The 21,679-nt window shown below is 37.1% G+C and overlaps 1 protein-coding gene across 1 annotated transcript in view; it reads right to left on the reverse strand.

Moving 5' to 3' along the window:
- OVCH1 (ovochymase 1) overlaps nucleotides 1–21,679 on the reverse strand; it is a 96,432-nt gene that overhangs the window by 30,163 nt on the left and 44,590 nt on the right. Inside the window, exons 12-17 of the mRNA XM_070371265.1 lie at nucleotides 18,951–19,107; nucleotides 18,532–18,633; nucleotides 12,495–12,719; nucleotides 7,108–7,233; nucleotides 5,392–5,527; nucleotides 4,556–4,695 (exon numbers count right to left, since the gene is read on the reverse strand). Coding sequence (XP_070227366.1) covers nucleotides 4,556–4,695; nucleotides 5,392–5,527; nucleotides 7,108–7,233; nucleotides 12,495–12,719; nucleotides 18,532–18,633; nucleotides 18,951–19,107 — 886 coding nt within the window. The remainder of the gene's footprint in view (nucleotides 1–4,555; nucleotides 4,696–5,391; nucleotides 5,528–7,107; nucleotides 7,234–12,494; nucleotides 12,720–18,531; nucleotides 18,634–18,950; nucleotides 19,108–21,679) is intronic.

The following is a 21,679-nucleotide window of genomic DNA, read 5'->3' on the forward strand; positions in this document are numbered from 1 at the left end:
CTGGACTGACTTCCTCAAGGATTTAGGCACAGCCTTGAAAATGACACCTAATGGTTTCTATTAGACCTTTAGTCATACTTTTTTTTAAAAAATAAAATATATTATGTAGTTTTTTTTCATTCCAATCTTCTCTCTTAATATCACAGTAGGACTTTCCTGTCTTCTAAAAAAGTTAGGTGAAAATATTTCATTTAGTGGTGGTATAACATTTTATCCTATGGATTTGCTATACTTTTCTTAACCAATTTCCTATTTTGATACTTTTTTGCGGGGGCCATTATCATAAATAACACTAGCTGAATGAATATCTTGTACATAAATGTAAAGTATATTTCTTAAAAGTATGGATAAAAATAGAAACACTGAATGACAGGTTATAGATTTATTGCTTTTGAAAAACATTTCTCTATCTTGCTCCAGAAAGAAACTATGTATTATATCTAAACAACAACATGAAAATGTCTGTTACACTGCATTTTATTTACTAAGTATAATCATTCTTCAAATATTTTTGTCAGTTAAGTAGGTAAATTTTTTTTCATTTATGTTTTAAAAAGGCTAAGTATTTTTTTCTCACATCTATTTGCCTATTAATTGCTCATTCAGATCACTTGCCCATTTTTGTATTATTGTGCTGCTGCTGCTGTTTAGTCACTCAGTCGTGTCCGATTCTTTGTGACCCAATGGACTGTAGCCCACCAGGCTCCTCTGTCCATGGGATTTCCCAGGCAAGAATACTGGAGTGAGTTGCCACTTCCTTCTCCAGGGGATCTTCCTGACCCCAGGGATTGAATCCATGTCTCCTGCTTGGCAGGTGGATTCTTTACCATGGAACCACCCTAGGAAAATAGTAATTCTGAATTGTATTTTAAAATCAGTTGGTTAAACTATTATTTATTGTACTATTTTTAAATTGTTTTATATTAGGGATCCTCTTGATTCTAAAAGAATGCATCTGTGCTTTATAATTGTTGAGTCACTGTTAATTATTATAGGGCTGATGATTCAAGTGTGCTTCCTGTGACAAACCATTTCTAAGTTTAACTGACCATACATAGTATTCCCTGAAACAAACATTCTAACAAAGGTAGTTTGCTATGCACACACAGTTTCAAGTCAACAATTCTAGAACTATTAAGCTTTTCACTATTATAAGAAAACTGCCCTTCTTAGTAAACGGATGGCCAGAGGATTAACTTCATTGTGACAGAAAAAAATAAAGAGAGATTTAATTTAGATTGTATAGTAACTGATATATAAATATTCATTAACTTTCCTTATCGATCAAAAGAGGTTGAGGGTTAATCCAGTGCTTTTGCAAAATCACTTGGGTCAATAGTTCACAATTCTTTAGGAAAATGAATAAAAGACTCAAAAGCTTTGAGAACTCTGGTTTTAACCTGACATTTTTTCAATGCTAAATCAAACATATTTGGGCTGTTATAATTTTTTTTTTTTTTACATATTTGGGCTTTTCTAATACTGATTTATACACATCCCTTATATTAATTACCTTAAACCTTTCTCAGAGTTGTTGAAAATCCTTGGTTACTTGTTTTTTATTTTGCTTCTGTTGAAGGAAGTTTTTAGTTACACAGGAATTTATTGATAATTTCCTGTTGTCTTCAATTGCTTTTACATTAGAATCCTTCTCCATACATAACTAAGATAATTGCTTATTTTATAAACTTTTAATGCCTTAAGAAAAATGCTTAGCTCTTTACTCAACTGTTATATGAGGTGATGGAAAATATATTTCCCTCCCTGATCTGCAATGCAAAATTTATCACATTTAAATGCCTTATAGTTTCTTGGGCCCCTTCTGGTCTACTCATGTGTGTCTCTTTTATACCAGTACTGCTCTGTTTTAATTATGGTTACCTCAAAGTATGTTTTTATCTTGATAATTCACCTCATCATCCGGTCATTTTTTTCCCCCCAAAACATTTTCAGCTAGTTCTAGTTAAGGATAAACTTTAGAGTTACTATCAATTTCCTCCTTGCTCTCCAAAGACAATTACCATTGGGATTTTGCTATATTTTTAAATTAACTTGGGGTGGATTAATGTTAATTTCATCTTCCAGTTTTAGAACGTGGTACTTTTCTCTATTCAGATATGTGTGTGTGTGTGTGCACATGTGCACAAGTATAAGTTTCATATTTGTGCAATAAAACTCACATTTCAAGGTTATTCCTAGCTACATGGTTTTTGTGACTAATTATAACCAAAGTGATTTTTACATTATAACTTCTAACTAATTTTCACTTGGATGGTTTTAAGGATATGATTATTTTATCATTGATTTATATTTATTTTTCCTAATTTGACCTAGCTTTTAGATAATACATTTTCAATATTAAACTAGTTGTGCATTCTGGGGATATAGCATTGTTGAATATGTTTAAAATATTCATTCAATAACCTATTGACTTCAAAAACTGAGTTAACCACTAGAGGCTGTCTTATTTGCAAAAATTGAAGTAGAGTCAAAAACTTTTTGTGGAAGAAGATAGGAAATAATACATATATTTTATGAACAAATTCTAAGTGAAGAACAAATTATAAGAACAACAGAGATACAGTTCATCAATATTATAAATTATAACTGACATAGCTAATGTACTTTTTTCCCTTTTTCTGTATTTCTTTGTTCTTTCAAACCTTGTGTTCTTAAACACTCCACTGATGGAGGGACAATAGGGAGGGACAATAATCTTTTCTTCTAAGCAGCACAATTTAAAAATACAAATTTAGAGGTGTAATTCTAATTCAAACACTGCAGGTGCTTGGTTTCTTTTATATTGATTAACATGCACTCTGTCATTTAATTATCAAAGTAACCTCATGAAGCAGTACAAGTTACAGGTATTCTGTAAGGCAAGAAAGCAAGAAGTGTAGATAATTTCCAAAGATACTAGCCTAGATGCTGCACTCTCCCCACAGAAAGCTATGCCCTTCTGATGTTATGTAAAAGCTCCATGTTTACTAATATTCCCTTAAGTAGAAACACAAAGATTGTCAATGCACCTATTTCTGGGATGTTAATGGGTGTAAGCCTACAGAATAAAAGAACAGTGGTTTAGCAATTGGCTGTTTGATCAACTCTGGCAAGACTCTACCAACATGGAGAGGGACACTGACATCTGGGTCCTTCCTAGAGAGACAAAGGCCAGCAAAATGCTATACATCTTCTCTCTCTGGGAGTCACCTTGTTACATTAGGCATCTATATCTCTGACTTAGGCACATTGGGAATTTGTAATACCCATGTACATGTGTGCTAGTGATGCTGTGTCTTTTCACTTAAATCACATGAAAAGTTACAGGTAGTTATTGTCACGTTACCAGTGAGGACACTGACTAACTGAGAAAGCTTCGGGAACATTCCCAAAGTCACTGAATTACCAAGTGGTAGAACTGCAATCTACTGGACCCAGGATCATCAGATTTCAGAACTCTAGGCTGCTATATCCTAATTAATTGAGCAACTTTGGTCACCCAGCCCAAACTACGTTTCCATTTCCCTTTTCTCTAGTCATCTCGCTCTCAGTCAGGTGTGGCCATGTGAAAAATCTGGCCAAAGTGACTTAAATCTGCTACAGGATTCTTGGAGACATATTTGCTTTCTCCATGGCGATAACCCTTCCCTGGGCCCTTTCTTCTTTTCTCTCCATTGTAATGGCCACAACTGAAATAGCCATGATGGAACCACTAGGAAAAGGCCAAGAGAACTGCAATAATTCCAGTCTTCACAGAGTTGAACTATTGAGTTGGTGGTGCATCTGCATGCCTCAGCATTTCTCTTTCTTTCACAATAATGAATTTAAGTCACTGTAATCAGGTTTTTGACTACTATCTAATTAATAAGGCCATTTAATGCCTTCCCTGCGATATTATTTTGCCTGACTAATATAGGAGATCCAACCAGTCCATTAGGAGATCAGCCCTGGGTGTTCTTTGGAAGGAATGATGCTAAAGCTGAAACTCCAGTACTTTGGCCACTTCATGCGAAGAGTTGACTCATTGGAAAAGACTCTGATGCTGGGAGGGATTAGGGGCAGGAGGAGAAGGGGACAACAGAGGATGAGATGGCTGGATGGCATCACTGACTTGATGGATGTGAGTCTGAGTGAACTCTGGGAGTTGGTGATGGACAGGGAGGCCTGGCGTGCTGCGATTCATGGGGTCGCAAAGAGTCGGACACGACTGAGCAACTGAATTGAACTGAACTGAACTGAATATTATACTCTCAGTTTTCTTGTGCTGCATTTGTCTGAGACTGTTTATTCATCCTTTATTTTTAGTATTTCTGGCCAAGTTTAATCTATGTATGACTCAAGTAAACAGCACATAGTTGGGTTTTGTTTTTAACTTAATCAGAGTATTAAGTTAATTTCAATTACAAATATAGTAACAGCAACAGGTTATTTCAATATCACATTTAAGAAGAGACTAATTTATGTCATCTGTAATTCACACACTGAATATAAAATGACCTAAGAATATTTTACAAAAGAAAATCAATAGCATAGTTCTTCATGGGAAATTGGTTACCTATTAATTTTTTGCCTGATCCAAATCCTTCATAAACCCACAGGTCACCCTGACAGGCCAAGGGCATTGGTTGCTTCTGGAAGCTGATAATATCAAGGCGAATGATATGATTTATAGGGGCTAGTAATCTCCAGTGGCAGCTACAGCACAATGAAAGAAAGTTAGAAATTATTTCTCAGTAGCATATATTGTTATTTACTTTGTTCAGAATTTAATGCATCACTCAGTGAGTCACTGTTATTGACTGTACCTGCTTCTTTTGTGCTTAGGTGAAAGAAAATTTTAAACTATAACAGTAAAAATATTCTCTAATACTTTTGAATTTGTCAAAAGTTTTAACCAAATACACCCATTATATGAATGGCTGGTCAGGCACATGTGTTATTCTAAATTCTAATTGGCAATCCATAAGAGTTAACCAAGTATTCCTGTGTCAATTTGCCCTAAACGTCCCCAAATCATACACATTTACTTAGGATTAAGTTTATTCTAATGTTTAATTTAGGGAAAGTTCTCTTATATGAACCACTTATTGAGTATTACTATGTGCCAGAAGGTTTTACATACATTATGTCAATCTCCAAAGCTCTTTGATAGAGATTCAGCATTTCACTTTACCTAACAAGTGATCTCTTTTGTTGGGAAAGTACAGTTTATCAGCAGGGGTAATCTCACATTCAGGTTCTATATACTTAAGACTTCAAATCAGGTATTGTCTCAAAGTCCATTCTTTCAGGAAAGCAGGTGGGAAATAATTCCTTAAACAGATAACAAATGTTGCTGCTTGTCAAGTGATCATTCAAAAACTTTCATTGTAATACAAATTCCTTCCTCACCTCATAATGGTTCTGTGAAAATTTCTCGGGAATTGTATGATCCCTGCTGGTTTGGTCAGAATAACATCTTCACAAGTGGCCACATGCTCTTGGTTTGAACTCTGAAGAGACTGGGTGCTTTTACTGCCCTTTGGACCTAGAAATAAAGAAGAAAAAAAATGAGATAAAACTAATTTTTAAGAGGCTTGTTATATGCTTTTTCAGGTCAGAGCTGTCAGTTTTCCTCCCTGTTTTAGAAAAAGTTAACAGGAGGTGGTTAGTTTCACTAAAAATTTTTCTATCTGAAATATTCAAAGGTTACAGAAAACCAGCACCTCTCTCAAATTATATTTGGCACAGCCTAGGGTCTATGGAAGATAAAGAGGAATGACTGTAGATGATGTAGTTTCCCTACTCAAGTCCATTTAAAAGCAGTATTCTTTTTAAAAAATTTTAATTCAACTATAGTTGATTTACAGTGCTGTGTTAGTGGCTGGTATACAGCAAAGTGATTCAGTTATACATATATATTTATACATTTTTTCCCCATTATGGTTTATCACAGGATACTGAATATTGTTCCCTGTGCAATAAAGTAGGGTCTTGCTATTTATCTGTTTTGTATATAATAGTTTGTATCTGCTAATCCCAAACTCCTAACTTTCCCCTCCCCCACCCCATCTCCCCTTTGGTAACCATAAGTTTGTTTTTTCATGTCTGTCAGTCTGTCTCTGTTTTATAAGTTCATTTGTATCACATTTTAGATTCCACGTACAAATGATATATGATATTTGTTAAAGCAATATTTATACTATAGTTCTTTAGGAAAACAAATTTCATATGATATACATGCTTTTCTTTTTATTTCTCACTTAAATTTTTCCATGTATATCCCTGCAAAGCTTTTCAGTGCCAAGGAGAGAAACTAGTTTTTGGTTACCTATGTTGATCAAGAGTCAAAAATCTCATTAATTACATGTCTGAAAATCTAATAACTCTGAATTGTGTACAGTTTACATTTATATCAGCCTCTACTATTTTTTTAGCTTGTCCTCAAAACTCATTCTAACCTTTTATTTTTATAATATCAGTATAAAGGGAACTCCTGTAGAGATAAAAATTGTCTGGAGCTAATCAGCCAGCTAAGATTTAGAACCCAAATCTTTTAATCCACAAGGATAATGGTGGTAGGAAAGGCTAACTGTGGTATAAAATGACAATCACGATAAAAATATTACTTTGCAGTTAATATATTGTATCGCCATGTCCATGAGTCACAATTCTGAATGATGTACAAGTCAGTCAAGTTATTCACTAAGTAGTTTTTCTCTTGGATCAGACCAAAATCAGATCATTGAAAATGATTTTCCCTTCAAATATAAACTCATTCCCCACAGAAACATAACTTTGCTTACAAAACAGTGCGTAAGTTTTGAAATATCCCTAAAAAGAAAAACACTGAGATTTTTTTTTAATTTATTTAATTGGAGGCTAATTACTTCATAATATTGTGGGGGTTTCTGCCATACATTGACATGAATCAGCCATGGGTGTACATGTGTTCCCCTGTCCTGAAACCTCCTCCCACCTCCCTCCCCATCGCATCCCTCTGCGTTTTCTCAGAGCGCTGGCTTTGTGTGCCCTGCTTCATGCATCAAACTTGCACTGGTTATCTATTTCACATATGATAATATACATGTTTCAATGCTGGTTTTAACTTTATAAGTTAGAACATACCTTGGACTCTAAAGACAATATAATTTATGCCAAAAGCACCTTGCACACTGGAATGAAATGTCACCCTCACCAGTGGTCCAGAGCTCATGAAAACCATTGGATAAAGCCTTCTTCCGCATAATTTACCTAGGTTAAAAAAAATCAAATTTATTAAAAAAGAAGAACATTTAAAAAAGTTTCTCTAGTTTAGGCATGGCAACTAAACTCCACTCTGCAAATTGAGGAACAGCATTCTAGAATTCAAATGACTCGCCCAAAGTCACGGACTAGGGGGTGGGGAGTCAGGAGCAGAACCTAGGTCCCAAAATTTAATACCTGTTACAGTCTGCTATGTCCCATTGTTCCCATGAAAGACCGTAGGTAGCACATTATTTTATCTTTATTATGAGGCTGATATGCCATTTCTCTCCTAGGAAAGTAACCTATTTATTAAAAATACATCACTGTGAAAACCCATGATGGAAACTTTTTTATGTGAAAATTTATTCTTTCCCTACAGCCAATCTTCTTTTGATTGCTTTATTTTGAGAACCTAAGTCAAAGAGAATGTAAAATTATAACCATAATTCTAAAATGATTCAGAGGGCTGATTAAGAAGGTATAGAAAGAACCCATGAGTTTCTTAGAATCAAACTCACCTACTATTAAGAATAATTCCATGTCTTTCTGTAATAATTATTTAAATGTCATCTGCTCAGAAAGCTGGTTGTTCTGCACCCAATTCTATGGCATCTGCAATCCCATATGCTTTTTCTCTCTCTTCCCACCTCATTTCCCCTTAATCCTTCTGTCTAATGTATTATATATTTTATCATGTGTCCTCTCCCCCCTAGAATATATGGTGGTAAGGGCAGGGACTTTTTGTCCATTTTGTTCACTTTTGAATGCTCACAACCAAGAAAAGTCAATCCTTGACCCATAGTAGGTGTTCCACATATATTTGTTGGGAGTAAGGAAGGGAAAAGATTATTTACAAGAAGAAAAAATCATTAGTTGGCATGATATATTAGAGTAAATGATGCTGAAATACTATTTGAAGAATAAGCCAATATTTATTTGTAGCAAATAGAGATGAATGCAGCTCTTGAATGGTTGCTGGCTCCCACAGGGAAAAACATAGCATTTGCAGTGCACAAGGATACTATCCAACTTGAGTAAGAGGTAATATCTCTATCATAGCCTCACAGTTCTGCTAGCTATCATCTAAAGGACAGAACAATTTTACAGGTTTCAAGCTGACAATGTCAAATCAAAGAAATGCTAGGTTGAAAAATTATAGGGTTTCCACAGTTAATCTAAAACAAAGTCAAGCATGGTTTTCAGTAGGTAACAATGAAAAAGGCAAGTGTTAGTCACTCAGTCATGTCCTATTCTTTGCAACCCCATGGACTACAGCCCACCAAGCTCCTCTGTCCATGGAATTTTCCAGGCAAGAATAGTGGAGTGGGTTGCCATTCCCTTCTCCAGGGGATCTTCCCCATCCAGGGATCGAACCCAAGGCTCCTGCACTATAGGCAGATTCTTTACTGTTTGAGCCACCAGGGAAGCCTGGTTTTTCCAGAAATCATTTATTTCTATTTGGGAGCCTGGTATATGATAAAGTGAAGTGAAGTGAAAGTCACTCAGTCATGTCCAACTCTTTGTGACCCCATGGACTGCATAGTCCATGGAACTCTCCAGGCCAGAATACTGGAGTGGGTAGCCTTTCCCTTCTCCAGGGGATCTTCCTAACTCAGGGATCGAATCCAGGTCTCCCTCATTGCAGGCAGATTCTTTACCAGCTGAGCCACAAGGGAAGCCCAAGAATACCAGAGTGGGTAGCCTATCCGTTCTCCAATGGATCTTCCCAACCCAGGAATCGAAATGGGGTCTCTTGCATCGCAGGCAGATTCTTTACCAACTGAGCTATGAGAGAAGCCCCAGTATACGATAAAGATAGCTATAAATTAAAGAGGAAATCATTTTGTCCAAAAACGGAATCAGTCATAAGATCATTTTACCATAAGAGAGGGGTTCCCTGGTCTCTCAGCAGTAAAGAATTTGCCTGCAATGCAGGGGACCTGGGTTTGATCCCTGGGTCAGGAAGATCCCCTGGAGAAAGGAATGGGTACTCACTCCAATGTTCTTGCCTAGAGAAGTGCATGGACAGAAGAGCCTGGTGGGCTACAGTCCATGGGGTCTCAAAGAGTCAGACACGACTGAGCGACTAACATTAACACTACACTAACACCATATGAGAAAATCTATTTCAGCAGGATTAAGCTTTTTTTAATTAAAAATTTCTGACCTTAGTTGGGAAATTAATTTTTAAAAATAAAAGCAATGAGATAAATCAAAGATGAAAATACATAGAAATATATTTAAATTAATAAATTTAAAAATATTTATATCAACATACAAATACACAAAATTTAAAAGCAAATGATAACCTTATAAATAAGTACTTGTAATTTATGACAAATGAAAAATTGTTTTATATAATTATATACACACAGACACACACACACATATATATAGCCCTTATAAACCAATTATAAGATCAATACTCAAATTTAAAAATAATGGTAGTAACAAGGAATTTGAAAATGCAGATAACTAATAAATGGAAAAAAATTATCCCCATTAATAATTAAACAAAGTAAAAGTGATTAAATTGATAATATCAGATTAAAGGCATGGTGAAAGAGGCTCAAATTTAGTAGTATGCATTCATGCAAAACAAATGTTCTGAGTCTCTATTATTTCAATTTGGGAAAATATAGGAGGGGAAGAAAATAGCCAGATCCCTGCTCTCATGGCACTTTCATTTTGGTCAGGTAAATGAAGATGATTTCAAATAGAGACCACTGCTACACATGAAATAACAGCAGAATATGATAGAAAAAGACCATGAGAGGGAAAGTTGATGGTCCTTCAGACTTAGAATGTCTATTTGAGGAGGTCACCTTTCAGTCAGTCAGTCATTTACTAAATGCCTTCTGTGTATCCAGGGCTATTCTAAACATGGGATTCCTGACACGAAGAGACAAGTTTCAGTCCTCGAGAAGCTCATGTTAATAGGGATGACATAGGTATGAAAACATGAAACAACATCATAGGTTAGAAGACAATAATGCCAAGAGAAGGGCCACTAAGAATTACAGAGGTAGGAGGTGATGTGATTCACATCAATCAGGTAGGCCTCATTAAGAAAGTGTGTTCTCTGAGGAGAAAAGGGAACTCTTGTACACTGTGGGTGGGAATGTAAGTTGTTACAGCCACTGTGGAAAATAGTATCAGGTTTCTCAAAAAGCTAAAAATGGAACTACCATATGACCCAACAATTCCACTCCTGGGGTATATATCCAAAAAAAAAAAAAACACCAGTTCAAAAAGATACACGCACCCCAGTGTACATAGCACTTTACTTACACTCTCCAAAATATAGAAGCACCTAAGCATCCGTTAATAGATGAATGGATAAAGAAGATGTAATACACACACACATACACACACACATAAAGGAATACTACTCAGTCATTTAAAAAGAACAAAATTTTGCCATTTGCAGCAACATTGATAGACTTGAAGGGCATTGTGCTGACAGAGAAAGACAAATACTCGTATGATATCACTTATATGTGGATTTAAAAACTCCACAACTAGTTAATATAGCAAAAAGAAGCAGACTCATGGATATGAGAACGAACTAGTGGTTACCAGTGCGGAAGGGGGAGGGGCAATAGAGGGATGAGGGAGAGGGGTACCAACTGTTCAGGTGTAAGACAGGCTCAAGGATGTGTTGTTTTGTAATAACTGTAAATTGAAAGTAATCTTTAAAATTGTATTTAAAATGTCAAATAAAAAAATGAAAGCACATCCTAGTCAAGACTTGACTGGATGGAGAAGAGCTGTTTGAAGAGCTGGGAGAGGTAGATGGACAAGGGCCCTGAGAGCGGAGTGTGATGAGTTAAGGGACCGGGAGGCAAATGTCATACTGTGCATTCTGGATCTCATTGCAGCTACAAAGAGACCTCAAGCCATTTCAATCAGGGTGGATGGGGAGGTGATCTGATCATAGGGGGAAAATGTGCAGTGGACAGGCCAGTTAATGGTTTCCTCTGCAGTTTAAATGAGACAGTATTTCTAAAGAAAGAATCTTTAAATAAATGGTTGTGCCTTCTAAGTCAATAATTCAATCTCTCAATTTTTCCAAAGAAAACAATCTCAACCTCAAAGCAATTCCCTGGCTTCCATATACTCCTGAATCAAGCACGCACATCTGTGTGTCAACCACCTACACTCACAGTAACATACATAAACTTTTCTTTCCAGGTGTCCCCATCAACCAAATTATTTCCAGCACCTTCCCACCTCCTGCTTTGTGCATGCTGTCACTTCAGTCATATTTGACTCTTTGGGACCCCAAGAACTATAGCCCACCTGGCTCCTCTGTCCATGGGATTCTCCAGGCAAGAATACTGGAGTGGATTGCCATGTCCTCCTCCTGGGGATGTTCTTGACCCAGGGGTCGAACCTACATCTCTTATGTCTCCTGCATTGGCAGGCGGGTTCTTTACCACTAGCGCCATTCCTCTTTACTGAGAGCCAAAAACCCTGTATTATACCTATACAAACAAGAGGTGGGAAGTTTGTTTTGCTAAACAAAATAGGTTTGCCCATACATGAAATGAAATGACAGTTGGTATGTTATTAGCAAACTTTTCAATTCCACCATTTTAAAAGCCTAATGTGTTTTGCTGTATTTTAAAATTCAGCACTCTAGGTCCTACATGATTTTTAATTATCTTAATCCCTCCTTGGTCATATACACACTTCTGGCATTCTGGTATGGTTCTGCTACATTTGAAGATGGGCTCTCTTGCCTTTTTTTTTCCCCCTAAATACACATACATACAAACACACCCACTCAACCTTTAGTATACCTGTTTTGTAAATTCAAACTTGAAAATATTAAATATGTCTAAAAATAAACGCATAAAAATATGCCTGCTGCTGCTGCTAAGTCGCTTCAGTCGTGTCTGACTCTGTGGGATCCCATAGACAGCAGCCCACCAGGCTCCCCTGTCCCTGGGATTCTCCAGGCAAGAACACTGGAGTGGGTTGCCATTTCCTTCTCCAATGAATGAAAGTGAAAGTGAAGTCGCTCAGTCGTATCCAACTCTTCGTGACCCCATGGACTGCAGCCTACCAGGCTCCTCCATCCATGGGATTTTACAGGCAAGAGTACTGGAGTGGGGTGCCATTGCCTTCTCCAAAAAATATGCCTACATTACATGAATATATTACATTACATTTCAGAGGTATTATTGCCAAGTTTAACTCTCCCTTTGATCTTATGCTGCTTACACAGGAAAAGCACACATATAAATGCCCCTAAGCCTTACCTGACATCCTTCTCTCACTGTGGTTTTCTTCATAAATAATCAGAGCTGAATCTTGACACATATGAGACCAAGGGAGTAACAGATACTCAACTGTAAATTTTGCCATACTGCTTGGTGAAACTCGGAGGACCCAAGAACATTCCAGTTTTCCTCTATAATCCAGTGGATATCTTGGAGATGAAAAAAATCCTCTGGGCTCTTCTAACTCCACTTCGGAGTAACAGCCTATGATTTAGAACATAGAGACACCAGGGACCAACTCAAATAAGACAAAGAAAAGTGGGATTCTATCATAAATTTGAATAATTTAGGCTTGCAAAAAGAAAAATAAAAATTACCATCAGTTATAATTTCTTGGATAAAATGATCATCCCATTTAATGTGTCCTAGTTTTGTGAAATGAGACTGTAAAAGTAGAATTTAAATAATAATTATTAAAAATGACTTTTAACTGAATTTTAAAAATTTCTTAGAAAATGAAGGTGGACTGCATTGTATTCTCTAATGGCAGCCTGTTTTCATTTCTTTCCTTCTTTGAGATACAACTGAAGATCTGTTCCTAAAAGCTTCTTTGGTTTCAATAAGCACTTACCTTGCTGGGACAAATGATTGTATTCATGAAGTTTGTAATTGAGGTCAGGAAAGGAGAATTTGCTGAATACACTTTGAATGTCATCTTCAATTTGTACTTAAGTCTAAGGGCACTGCTGTACCTGCACGAGTACCTGCAGAGCTTCAGATGCTAGGAGCGCTCTGTCCCACTGACCCTGACATTGGCTTCTTCTCCTTCAGGTGACACCTTGGCTCTTCCTTCTTTCCCTATGTCTATTCCCTTGATAACATTTTTTTGAGCAATTACAATTGAAATACTCTGTATTCAAATGAACACATTTTTAAAATATTTATTTTTAATTGGTTGATGATTGGTTTACAATATTGGTTTGATTTCACATTTTGATGGATGAATATGATAGCTTATGGTGAACGGTGTTGGATTTGTCATCTCTGAAGATTTAACTTCAGGACTAGGGACCAGGCTTGATCACTCAAGAGTTTTGTAGAGCAGAGTTTTATTAAAGTATAAAAAGGGATAGAGAAAGTTTCTGACATAGACTTGTAAACAAGAAAATCCATTTGTTTTTGGCATATGAGTAAAAGGAACCACAGTCTCATTTATTATTTATAAATCTTGAACTAGTCTCCATTTATCATTTAACTTTTCCACACCCAAAATAGGAATGTTGCACAGACTATTACAGGGAATTAATAGTCCTTGCTCCTTTAAATTCTCAATGATGGGTATTAACCCTTCCTTAACCTCGGGCTTTAGAGGATACTGCTTTTGATGTGGAAATAGGTGAGGGTCTTTGAGCTTGATAAGGACAGGAACAGCATTTTGTCCTCAACCCAAAGAATTTTTCATCAGCCCACACTTGAGGATTTAGTTTGTTCCATTAAAAAGAGCTGGTTCCATATTCATGAAAATAGAGACCTGGACCTTGTTCAATATATCCCTCCCCAGAAGGGGCGAGGGAGACTCTGGCATGATTAGAAACTCGTGAGGAAACAGCACAGAGAAAGTTGCCACTTAAAGGATGACTGACATAATAATGTTTGGCTCATCCAGACAGTTTCATTACAGTAGTGGATCAGGAGGAAAGCAAACCAGGGGCTTCAGTGAGCACAGAGAAAGTTGCCCCAGTGTCCAAAAGAAGTCAACTGATTGGCCCTCCCCAGTTATTAATACCCAGGGTTCCTCGTGTGTAATTAGGACGGGAGCTTGTGTGGGGATCCCTGGGCACCTTCTATTGTCTATGTCAGAAGCTTTCTCTGTCTCTTTTAATACTTTAATAAAACTCTGCTCTACAAAAGCTCTTGAGTGATCAAGCCTGGTCCCTGGTCCCAGAGTTAAATCTTCTTCAGAGATCACGGATTTGACACCATTCACCGTTAGCTATCATCCTGGGGGCTTGTCCAGGATCTGAATCTGGGACCCCTTGCACCAGAGGTGAGAACTGTAACCTATAGACCAACTAATCTGCCGCCCCTTCAGTCCAGATTGTCTTAAGAGTCCAACCCTTAGGGACTACACCTCAGAGGGTAGTCTCTTCTCCAGTGTGGTCCTTTGCAGACCAGACCTGGAGCAATACATACATCATTATACATGTTCTGCCATAGAGAAATAACATTCTAATTGAGGAGACCCATATGTTAATACACTTTACTGAACAATAGAGATGAAGAGTGGTAGAGGTGAAAGGAAATGTTCCAAGAATTCAGGATTCTATTCAATTGCTTGGTTTTCTGTTACTTCTGTGAATTTTTCTTTTTTTCATTTACATGGCTATTATGGTCTAACTTAGGTATTTCTTAGGTCTACTTGGATGTTATAGTAACCTAACTGATTTTGCAGTCTCGAATCTTCCCCCATCATGTCCTTCAATCAGAGAATGATGAAACAGAAGAATTAAGCTCTTTTCTCGCTTGCTCAAAGCCAACTACAGTGGCTTGCAGGGTCTTTCTGAGTCTAGTCCCAACGTGTCTTTGCAATCTTTTTTCCTCTCTACATGAATCCTCCACTGTAAATCTGCCTGGAAAAGGAACTGAATCATATAAAGTCATGAATTCCCGAGCAGTCCCTATTTTTTTTATAAATAGGGTAACGATTTCAAAAAACCATTGCTAAGATTCATTTATTCTCTTGTGTGAAAAGCAAGTGGTGGGAGTGGGTGGCTGTTAAAGATGGCAGAGTCCTAATACTTTTTCTCACAGAATATTCAAAGAAGTAGAACAAAACAATACCCTTTTATAAGTAAAGCTTTCAAAGTTCTCTGGTATGCATAATTATTTCTGAACACATGCAAATGTGCAATATCTTCTCTACATTTTAACAATGTTCATTTTCTAATGGCCTGTTTTGTTTTGTTTGGACACGCTGCATAGCATGTCCATCTTAGCTCCTCGACCAAGGATTGAACCCGCACCTTCTGCATTGGAAACACAGAGTCTTAATCACTGGACCACCAGGGAAGTCCCCACTTTCTAACAGTCTGAAAGAGACAGAACAAAGAATACATTTGATGGTCACTATCACCACTCCCACACTTACTGACTCTTTTCATAGGTCATACCATCCCTATTCTAAGGGCTTAACATATATTACTTCTTTCAGCACTCATTAAAATTGTTAACTCAAATCATCAAAATCATTAGGTTTTATGATCTTAAAGTCTGCTCTCCATCTCAATCCCAATTCCAGATTTAATTTTAATCTAAATATGACTCTTTGACTCTAGTTTTGACTCCTGACTCTTGTGTTGTCAGAACATACTACCTGTAAGGTAACTGGTCCCTGAGTTACTCCATTTCATTCCTAGAAGATTTTAGCAGTCATTTTCTCCAACATTATTCTTATATCTTGCTGATTTCAACAGGCACATAGATGATGACTCTAGCACTGAAGCTTCTCAATTCTCAACTTCCCTCCAATAATCCTGTCCTTCACCTGACCTCATTCACTCATCCTAGTGATCAGCCCCTACACACCTGGTCATTAGCAGTAATTACAAGCCTCACATAAACTCAGTTTCAAGAACCACCATCTCCAACCACAACCTTCTATTTTTCCGCTTACACCAACACATCTTTTGAGACTTGTAATTCATCTATCCCACCACCTTTTCTTATTTTTTAACTTATCATTCATCCTTATTTTACTCTTTCCCCCAGCTTAAATTCCAACCACGTATCATTTTAATCCCTTCCTCACACACACACTCTCAATTCCCTTATACTCTTGTATACTTGGAAAAACCCACTGTGATTGAATCTTCTCTGCACCTGTGCTGCATCAATGTGGGACACCTCAGTGTCTCCAGAGGGAAACAACCAGACCAACTGATTGCTGCTGCTGCTGCTGCTGCTGCTAACACTTCAGTCGTGTCCAACTCAATGCAACCCCATAGACGGATTGGTTTTCCTCTAAATTTATGATCATTAATCTCAGAGGCTTTTATGCTGCAAAATTTCTACTACATTTCCCTAGTCCATAGGGCTTCCCGATAGCTATTCGAAAGCCATTTAATACTTTCTCTTTTTTCTCTAAAAACTCTCAAACTCTCTTCTACAATCCTCTGTTTCACCTGCTGATGAAATAAGCAATTAGAGGAGAATTGCCAGCAGCTCTCATTCCCACATGTACCCAGACCAGAGCACCCGTGCCTAAATATTCTGCTTTCCATTTGGCAACAATGGATGAACTGCACTTTGCTCCTGCCCAAGACCAGTCCTTCCACCTGGACACTAGATCTCATCCACTTTCTTCTACTGAAAGTTATCCCTCTAGCAAGTCTTGTTCTTCTCTCTGGACTCCTCTTCAGTTTTTCTCCAACTCTTCCTAGTTGTCTCCTGGACTTGAGCGTATGTTGGAGTAGATGAAGCAGAAATGGGTGAAAAGGGAAAGACTCTGACCATTTGGAAACCAAGAATGATGGTTATCATGGAACTTTTATCTTCTTGTAAATCTTTCACAGACTTCTAAATCTCCAGGTGCTTTTCAGTTCAGTTCAGTTGCTCAGTCGTGTCTGACTCTTTGCGACCCCACGGACTGCAGCACACCAGGCCTCCCTGTCCATCACCAACTCCTGGAGTTTACTCACACTCATGTCCATTGAGTAGGTGCTGCCATCCAACCATCTCATCCTCTGTCGTCCCCTTTCCTCCTGCCTTCAATCTTTCCCAGCATCAGAGTCTTTTCAAAAGACCAGGTGCTTTTAACTTTTAACTAAAAATAAAATCCTATTAGCAAACAGACATTGACAGTGTGGAAGGACTAAAAGAGACAGTAACACCAATGCTGGTCTTAGTTATCTCATATCCAGAATCTTTGTTTAGCAAGATATCTGAAAGTCTAAGGACCTTTGTTCATGCAGGAATAAACAGTTCAGAGATCAGGATAATTCTGTGAACTTTTCCAAAATTCAAGCACTGTTTATAACCATAAGACTTTTTTTTAAACCTGTAATAGCTGTGTCTATGAACTAGAATCAAGATTGCCGGAAGAAATATCAATAACCTCAGATATGCAGATGACACCACCCTTATGGCAGAAAGTGAAGAGGAACTCAAAAGCCTCTTGATGAAAGTGAAAGTGGAGAGTGAAAAAGTTGGCTTAAAGCTCAACATTCAGAAAACGAAGATTGTGGCATCCAGTTCCATCACTTCATGGGAAATAGATGGGGAAACAGTGGAAACAGTGTCAGACTTTATTTTTCTGGGCTCCAAAATCACTGCAGATGGTGACTGCAGCCATGAAATTAAAGACGCTTACTCCTTGGAAGAAAAGTTATGACCAACCTAGATAGCATATTCAAAAGCAGAGACATTACTTTGCCAACAAAGGTCCATCTAGTCAAGGCTATGGTTTTTCCTGTGGTCATATATGGATGTGAGAGTTGGACCGTGAAGAAGGCTGAGCGCCGAAGAATGGATGCTTTTGAACTGTGGTGTTGGAGAAGACTCTTGAGAGTCCCTTGGACTGCAAGGAGATCCAACCGGTCCATTCTGAAGGAGATCAGCCCTGGGATTTCTTTGGAAGGAATGATGCCAAAGCTGAAACTCCAGTACTTTGGCCACCTCATGCGAAGAGTTGACTCATTGGAAAAGACCCTGATGCTGGGAGGGATTGGGGGCAGGAGGAGAAGGGGACGACAGAGGATGAGATGGCTGGATGGCATCACTGACTCAATGGACGTGAGTCTGGGTGAACTCCGGGAGTTGGTGATGGACAGGGAGGCCTGGCGTGCTGCAATTCATGGGGTCGCAAAGAGTTGGACACGACTGAGCGACTGAACTGACTGATGAACTAGAAAAGATCCCTAGACAGTAACAATAAATAACTCTGTCTTTCAACTTAAACTACCAACCAGAATGAAAACAGTTTATGGTATTCCAAAGAAAATTAGTGAATCCAGATAAGCAATGCTTTTTGCTAAATTCTTATTAGTTCTATTAATGGGATAATGTGAACATCTACTACCTGGCCCAGATGCACTGTCTCTTGAGGGTGTGGGTGGTGGCAGTTGTTGTCTTGTTAAGATTTTGCTTTCATTTTTTATCTGGAGTAAAACAGGACCTGCATCTGGGGAGACATGTTAAAAGTAAATAAAGATGAAAGCCTAAGGACAAAATGTTGTCTGTTCTAGAGCAGAGATTTTCAAAAGAGAATGCAAATCTAGGATTAAAGCAGCCTCAGGAAAAGTCAATTTTACCATAACATTGCCGAAGGAAGAAGTTATTCTTATAGAATTTTAATGTATATTTTAATGTATTTAGAAACTAAAATGAAATACTATGTTATTGTCTTTTCTTTTATAATGCTGTTTCTATCACTCTCACCTCTCCCAAGCCCACTCTAAAAACAGAAGAAACTTTTTATAATATATGAAAAATAGTTACCTTTGATTTTGGATTGAATCCAGTCCAGGAAGACACTCACTCTGGCAAATACACCTGGCTTCCTTGGTTGGGCACAGCCAGCTCCCCAGCTGACAATGCCATAGAGGACAAAGGGACCTTTTTCATGTTTACACACTAACGGTCCACCAGAATCTCCCTGAAACACCAAGAAAACGTGTTCTAAAATTGCTTTAATCAGAACTCCTGCTTTCAATTTTGGAACATGAATAATTAATTTATTAAAAACATATTTAATTTTTTAAAAAGATTTATTCCTTGTCATTTGGTATACCTTAGAACACTTAGACATAAATAAATGAAATGGCAAAAGGAAGAAAGAGGAGACACTACAGCTGGTATTCCAGAAATACAAAGGATTATAAGAGACCACTATGAACACTTATAAACCAAAAATTGGGTAATTTATAAGAAATAAATTCCCAGAAACATGCAACCTACTAACAACAAAGTAAGAGGAAAAAGAAAATCACAATAGACTAATATGAGAAAGGAGAATGAATCAATAATGAAGAATATCATAAAAAAGAAAAGTCCAGGACCAGAAGGCTTTACTAGTGAATTTCATTAAACATTTAAATAAAGAATCCTTGTCAAATTCCTCACAAAAACTAAAGAGGGGGGAATACTCCAAAAATCATTTTATGAAGTCAGCATTATCCTCATACCAAAGCTAGATAAGAACACTACAGGAAAAGATAATTACAGGCCAATATCCCCAATGAATATAGATGTAAAAATTCCCAGCAAAATACTAACGTACTGAATTCTGCAGTATATTAAATATACTATCAATCACCATAATCAAATGGGATTTATTCCAGGGATGTAAGAGTTTTTCAATATATGCAAATCAACAAATGTGAAAGTTAAAAGTTGTGTCGTCTCAATAGTACAAACAAAACATTTGAAAAATGCAACATTCTTTCACGATTAAAAACTCTCAAGAACTTGGATATAAAGAAAACATAACTCAACATAATAAAAGTAATATATAACAAACCCACACTTAACATCCTACTCAACAGTGAAAGGTTGAAAGCTGTTCCTCTAAAAGCAGGAACAAAAGTACTCATCCTCACCATGCCTATTCAATACAGTCTGAAAATCCTAGTCAGAGCAATCTGGCAAGAAAAAGAAATAAAGGCACCCAAACCAGAAAGGAAGAAGTAAAATTGTTTTTATTTTCAGGTGATATAATCTTTTATACAGAAAATCTTAAAGGCTTCACAAAAAACTGTTAGAACTTATCAGTGAATACAGTAAAGTTTCAGGATACAAAACAAACATGCAGAAGTCCATTGTCTCTTGCCTGTAGTCAGTGAGGGGCTGTGCACCTTGCGCTAGTTCCCGGTGGGTTCTGCTGGACAAATACTGGGCCAGTGTCATTGAGGGAATCAAGCAAGATCTGCTCCACAGGGCTAATGCTACATCTCCCTTTTAAAATTTTGTAGAAATTATAAAAAAAAGACAGTGGTATGTGGTGTGATGATCAGCACTAAGTCCTGCGTTTCTCTCAAGGCCACCTGGGCCATGAATGAGAAGGGAATCAAAATGAAATCTGACTAAAATATTACTGCACAGGCCAAGTACATTTAGTATGGCACTGAGTTATGATATAGTTTTACTTTGGTGTGAATTTTGAATTTCAGCTTCACCTAGATAGACATAGAATGATAATTAAAATGCTGTACCAACTTATCTAATAAAATTGGCACCCAGACCCTATTTTGTTGACTATGAGATAGTTTATGTTAATTTTAAGGGTCTGATAGAATACTTCATGTGTATTACGGTGATATTCATATGCAGTGTCTCTAAACTTTATTTTCAAAAGCTTAAGGCTCAAATACAAACTTCTTTGAAATAGAAAAAAAGAAATCGTGTCTCTATACACCAATAAAAAACATATTTTAAAAAAATTTCATATATGATAGCATCAGAATAATAAAATATTTCAGAACACATTTAACCAAGGAGGCAAAAGATCTCTATACAAAAAACTATCACTTTGATGAAAAAAATTGAAAATTATTTACACAAATAAATGAAAAGATATCCTATGTTCATGGATTGGAAGAATTAATATTGTTAAAATGTCCATACTACTCAAAACAGTCCATATCAAAATTTTAATGGTGTTTTTCACAGAAATGAAGGGAAAAATCCTAAAACTCACATGGAACCACAAAGACCCCCACACAGTCAAAACAATCCTGAGAACGGATAAAGTTGGAGGCATCACACTTCCTAATTTTAAAATATATTACAAATTTATAGTAATCAACACAGTATGGTACTGGTGTTAAAACAGATATGTAGACCTAAGGGACAGAATTGTGAGCCTAGGAAAAAACCTTAATTTATATAGGTAACTAATATTTGACAAGGGAACAAAGAGTATTCAGTGAGGAAAGATTAATTTCTTCAGTAAACGGAGTTGGAGAACTTAGATATCCATATGCAGAGAAATACAACTGAATCCCTGTTTACACCATAAAAAATTAAAGACTTAAACAAACATAAGGCCCCAAAAGGCAGAATTCCTAGAGGAAAACAGGGAAAAGCTCCTTTGCTTGGGGCATCAGATTTTTGGATATGAAACCAAAAGCACAAGCAAAAGGGGCAAAAATCAGTCAGTGGGATTACATCAAGTTAAAATGCTTCTGCACATCACAAGAAACAATCAAGATCAAAATGTAACATGTGGA

This window comes from Bos mutus, chromosome 5, assembly GCF_027580195.1.
Source record: "Bos mutus isolate GX-2022 chromosome 5, NWIPB_WYAK_1.1, whole genome shotgun sequence".
Taxonomy (NCBI): domain Eukaryota; kingdom Metazoa; phylum Chordata; class Mammalia; order Artiodactyla; family Bovidae; genus Bos; species Bos mutus.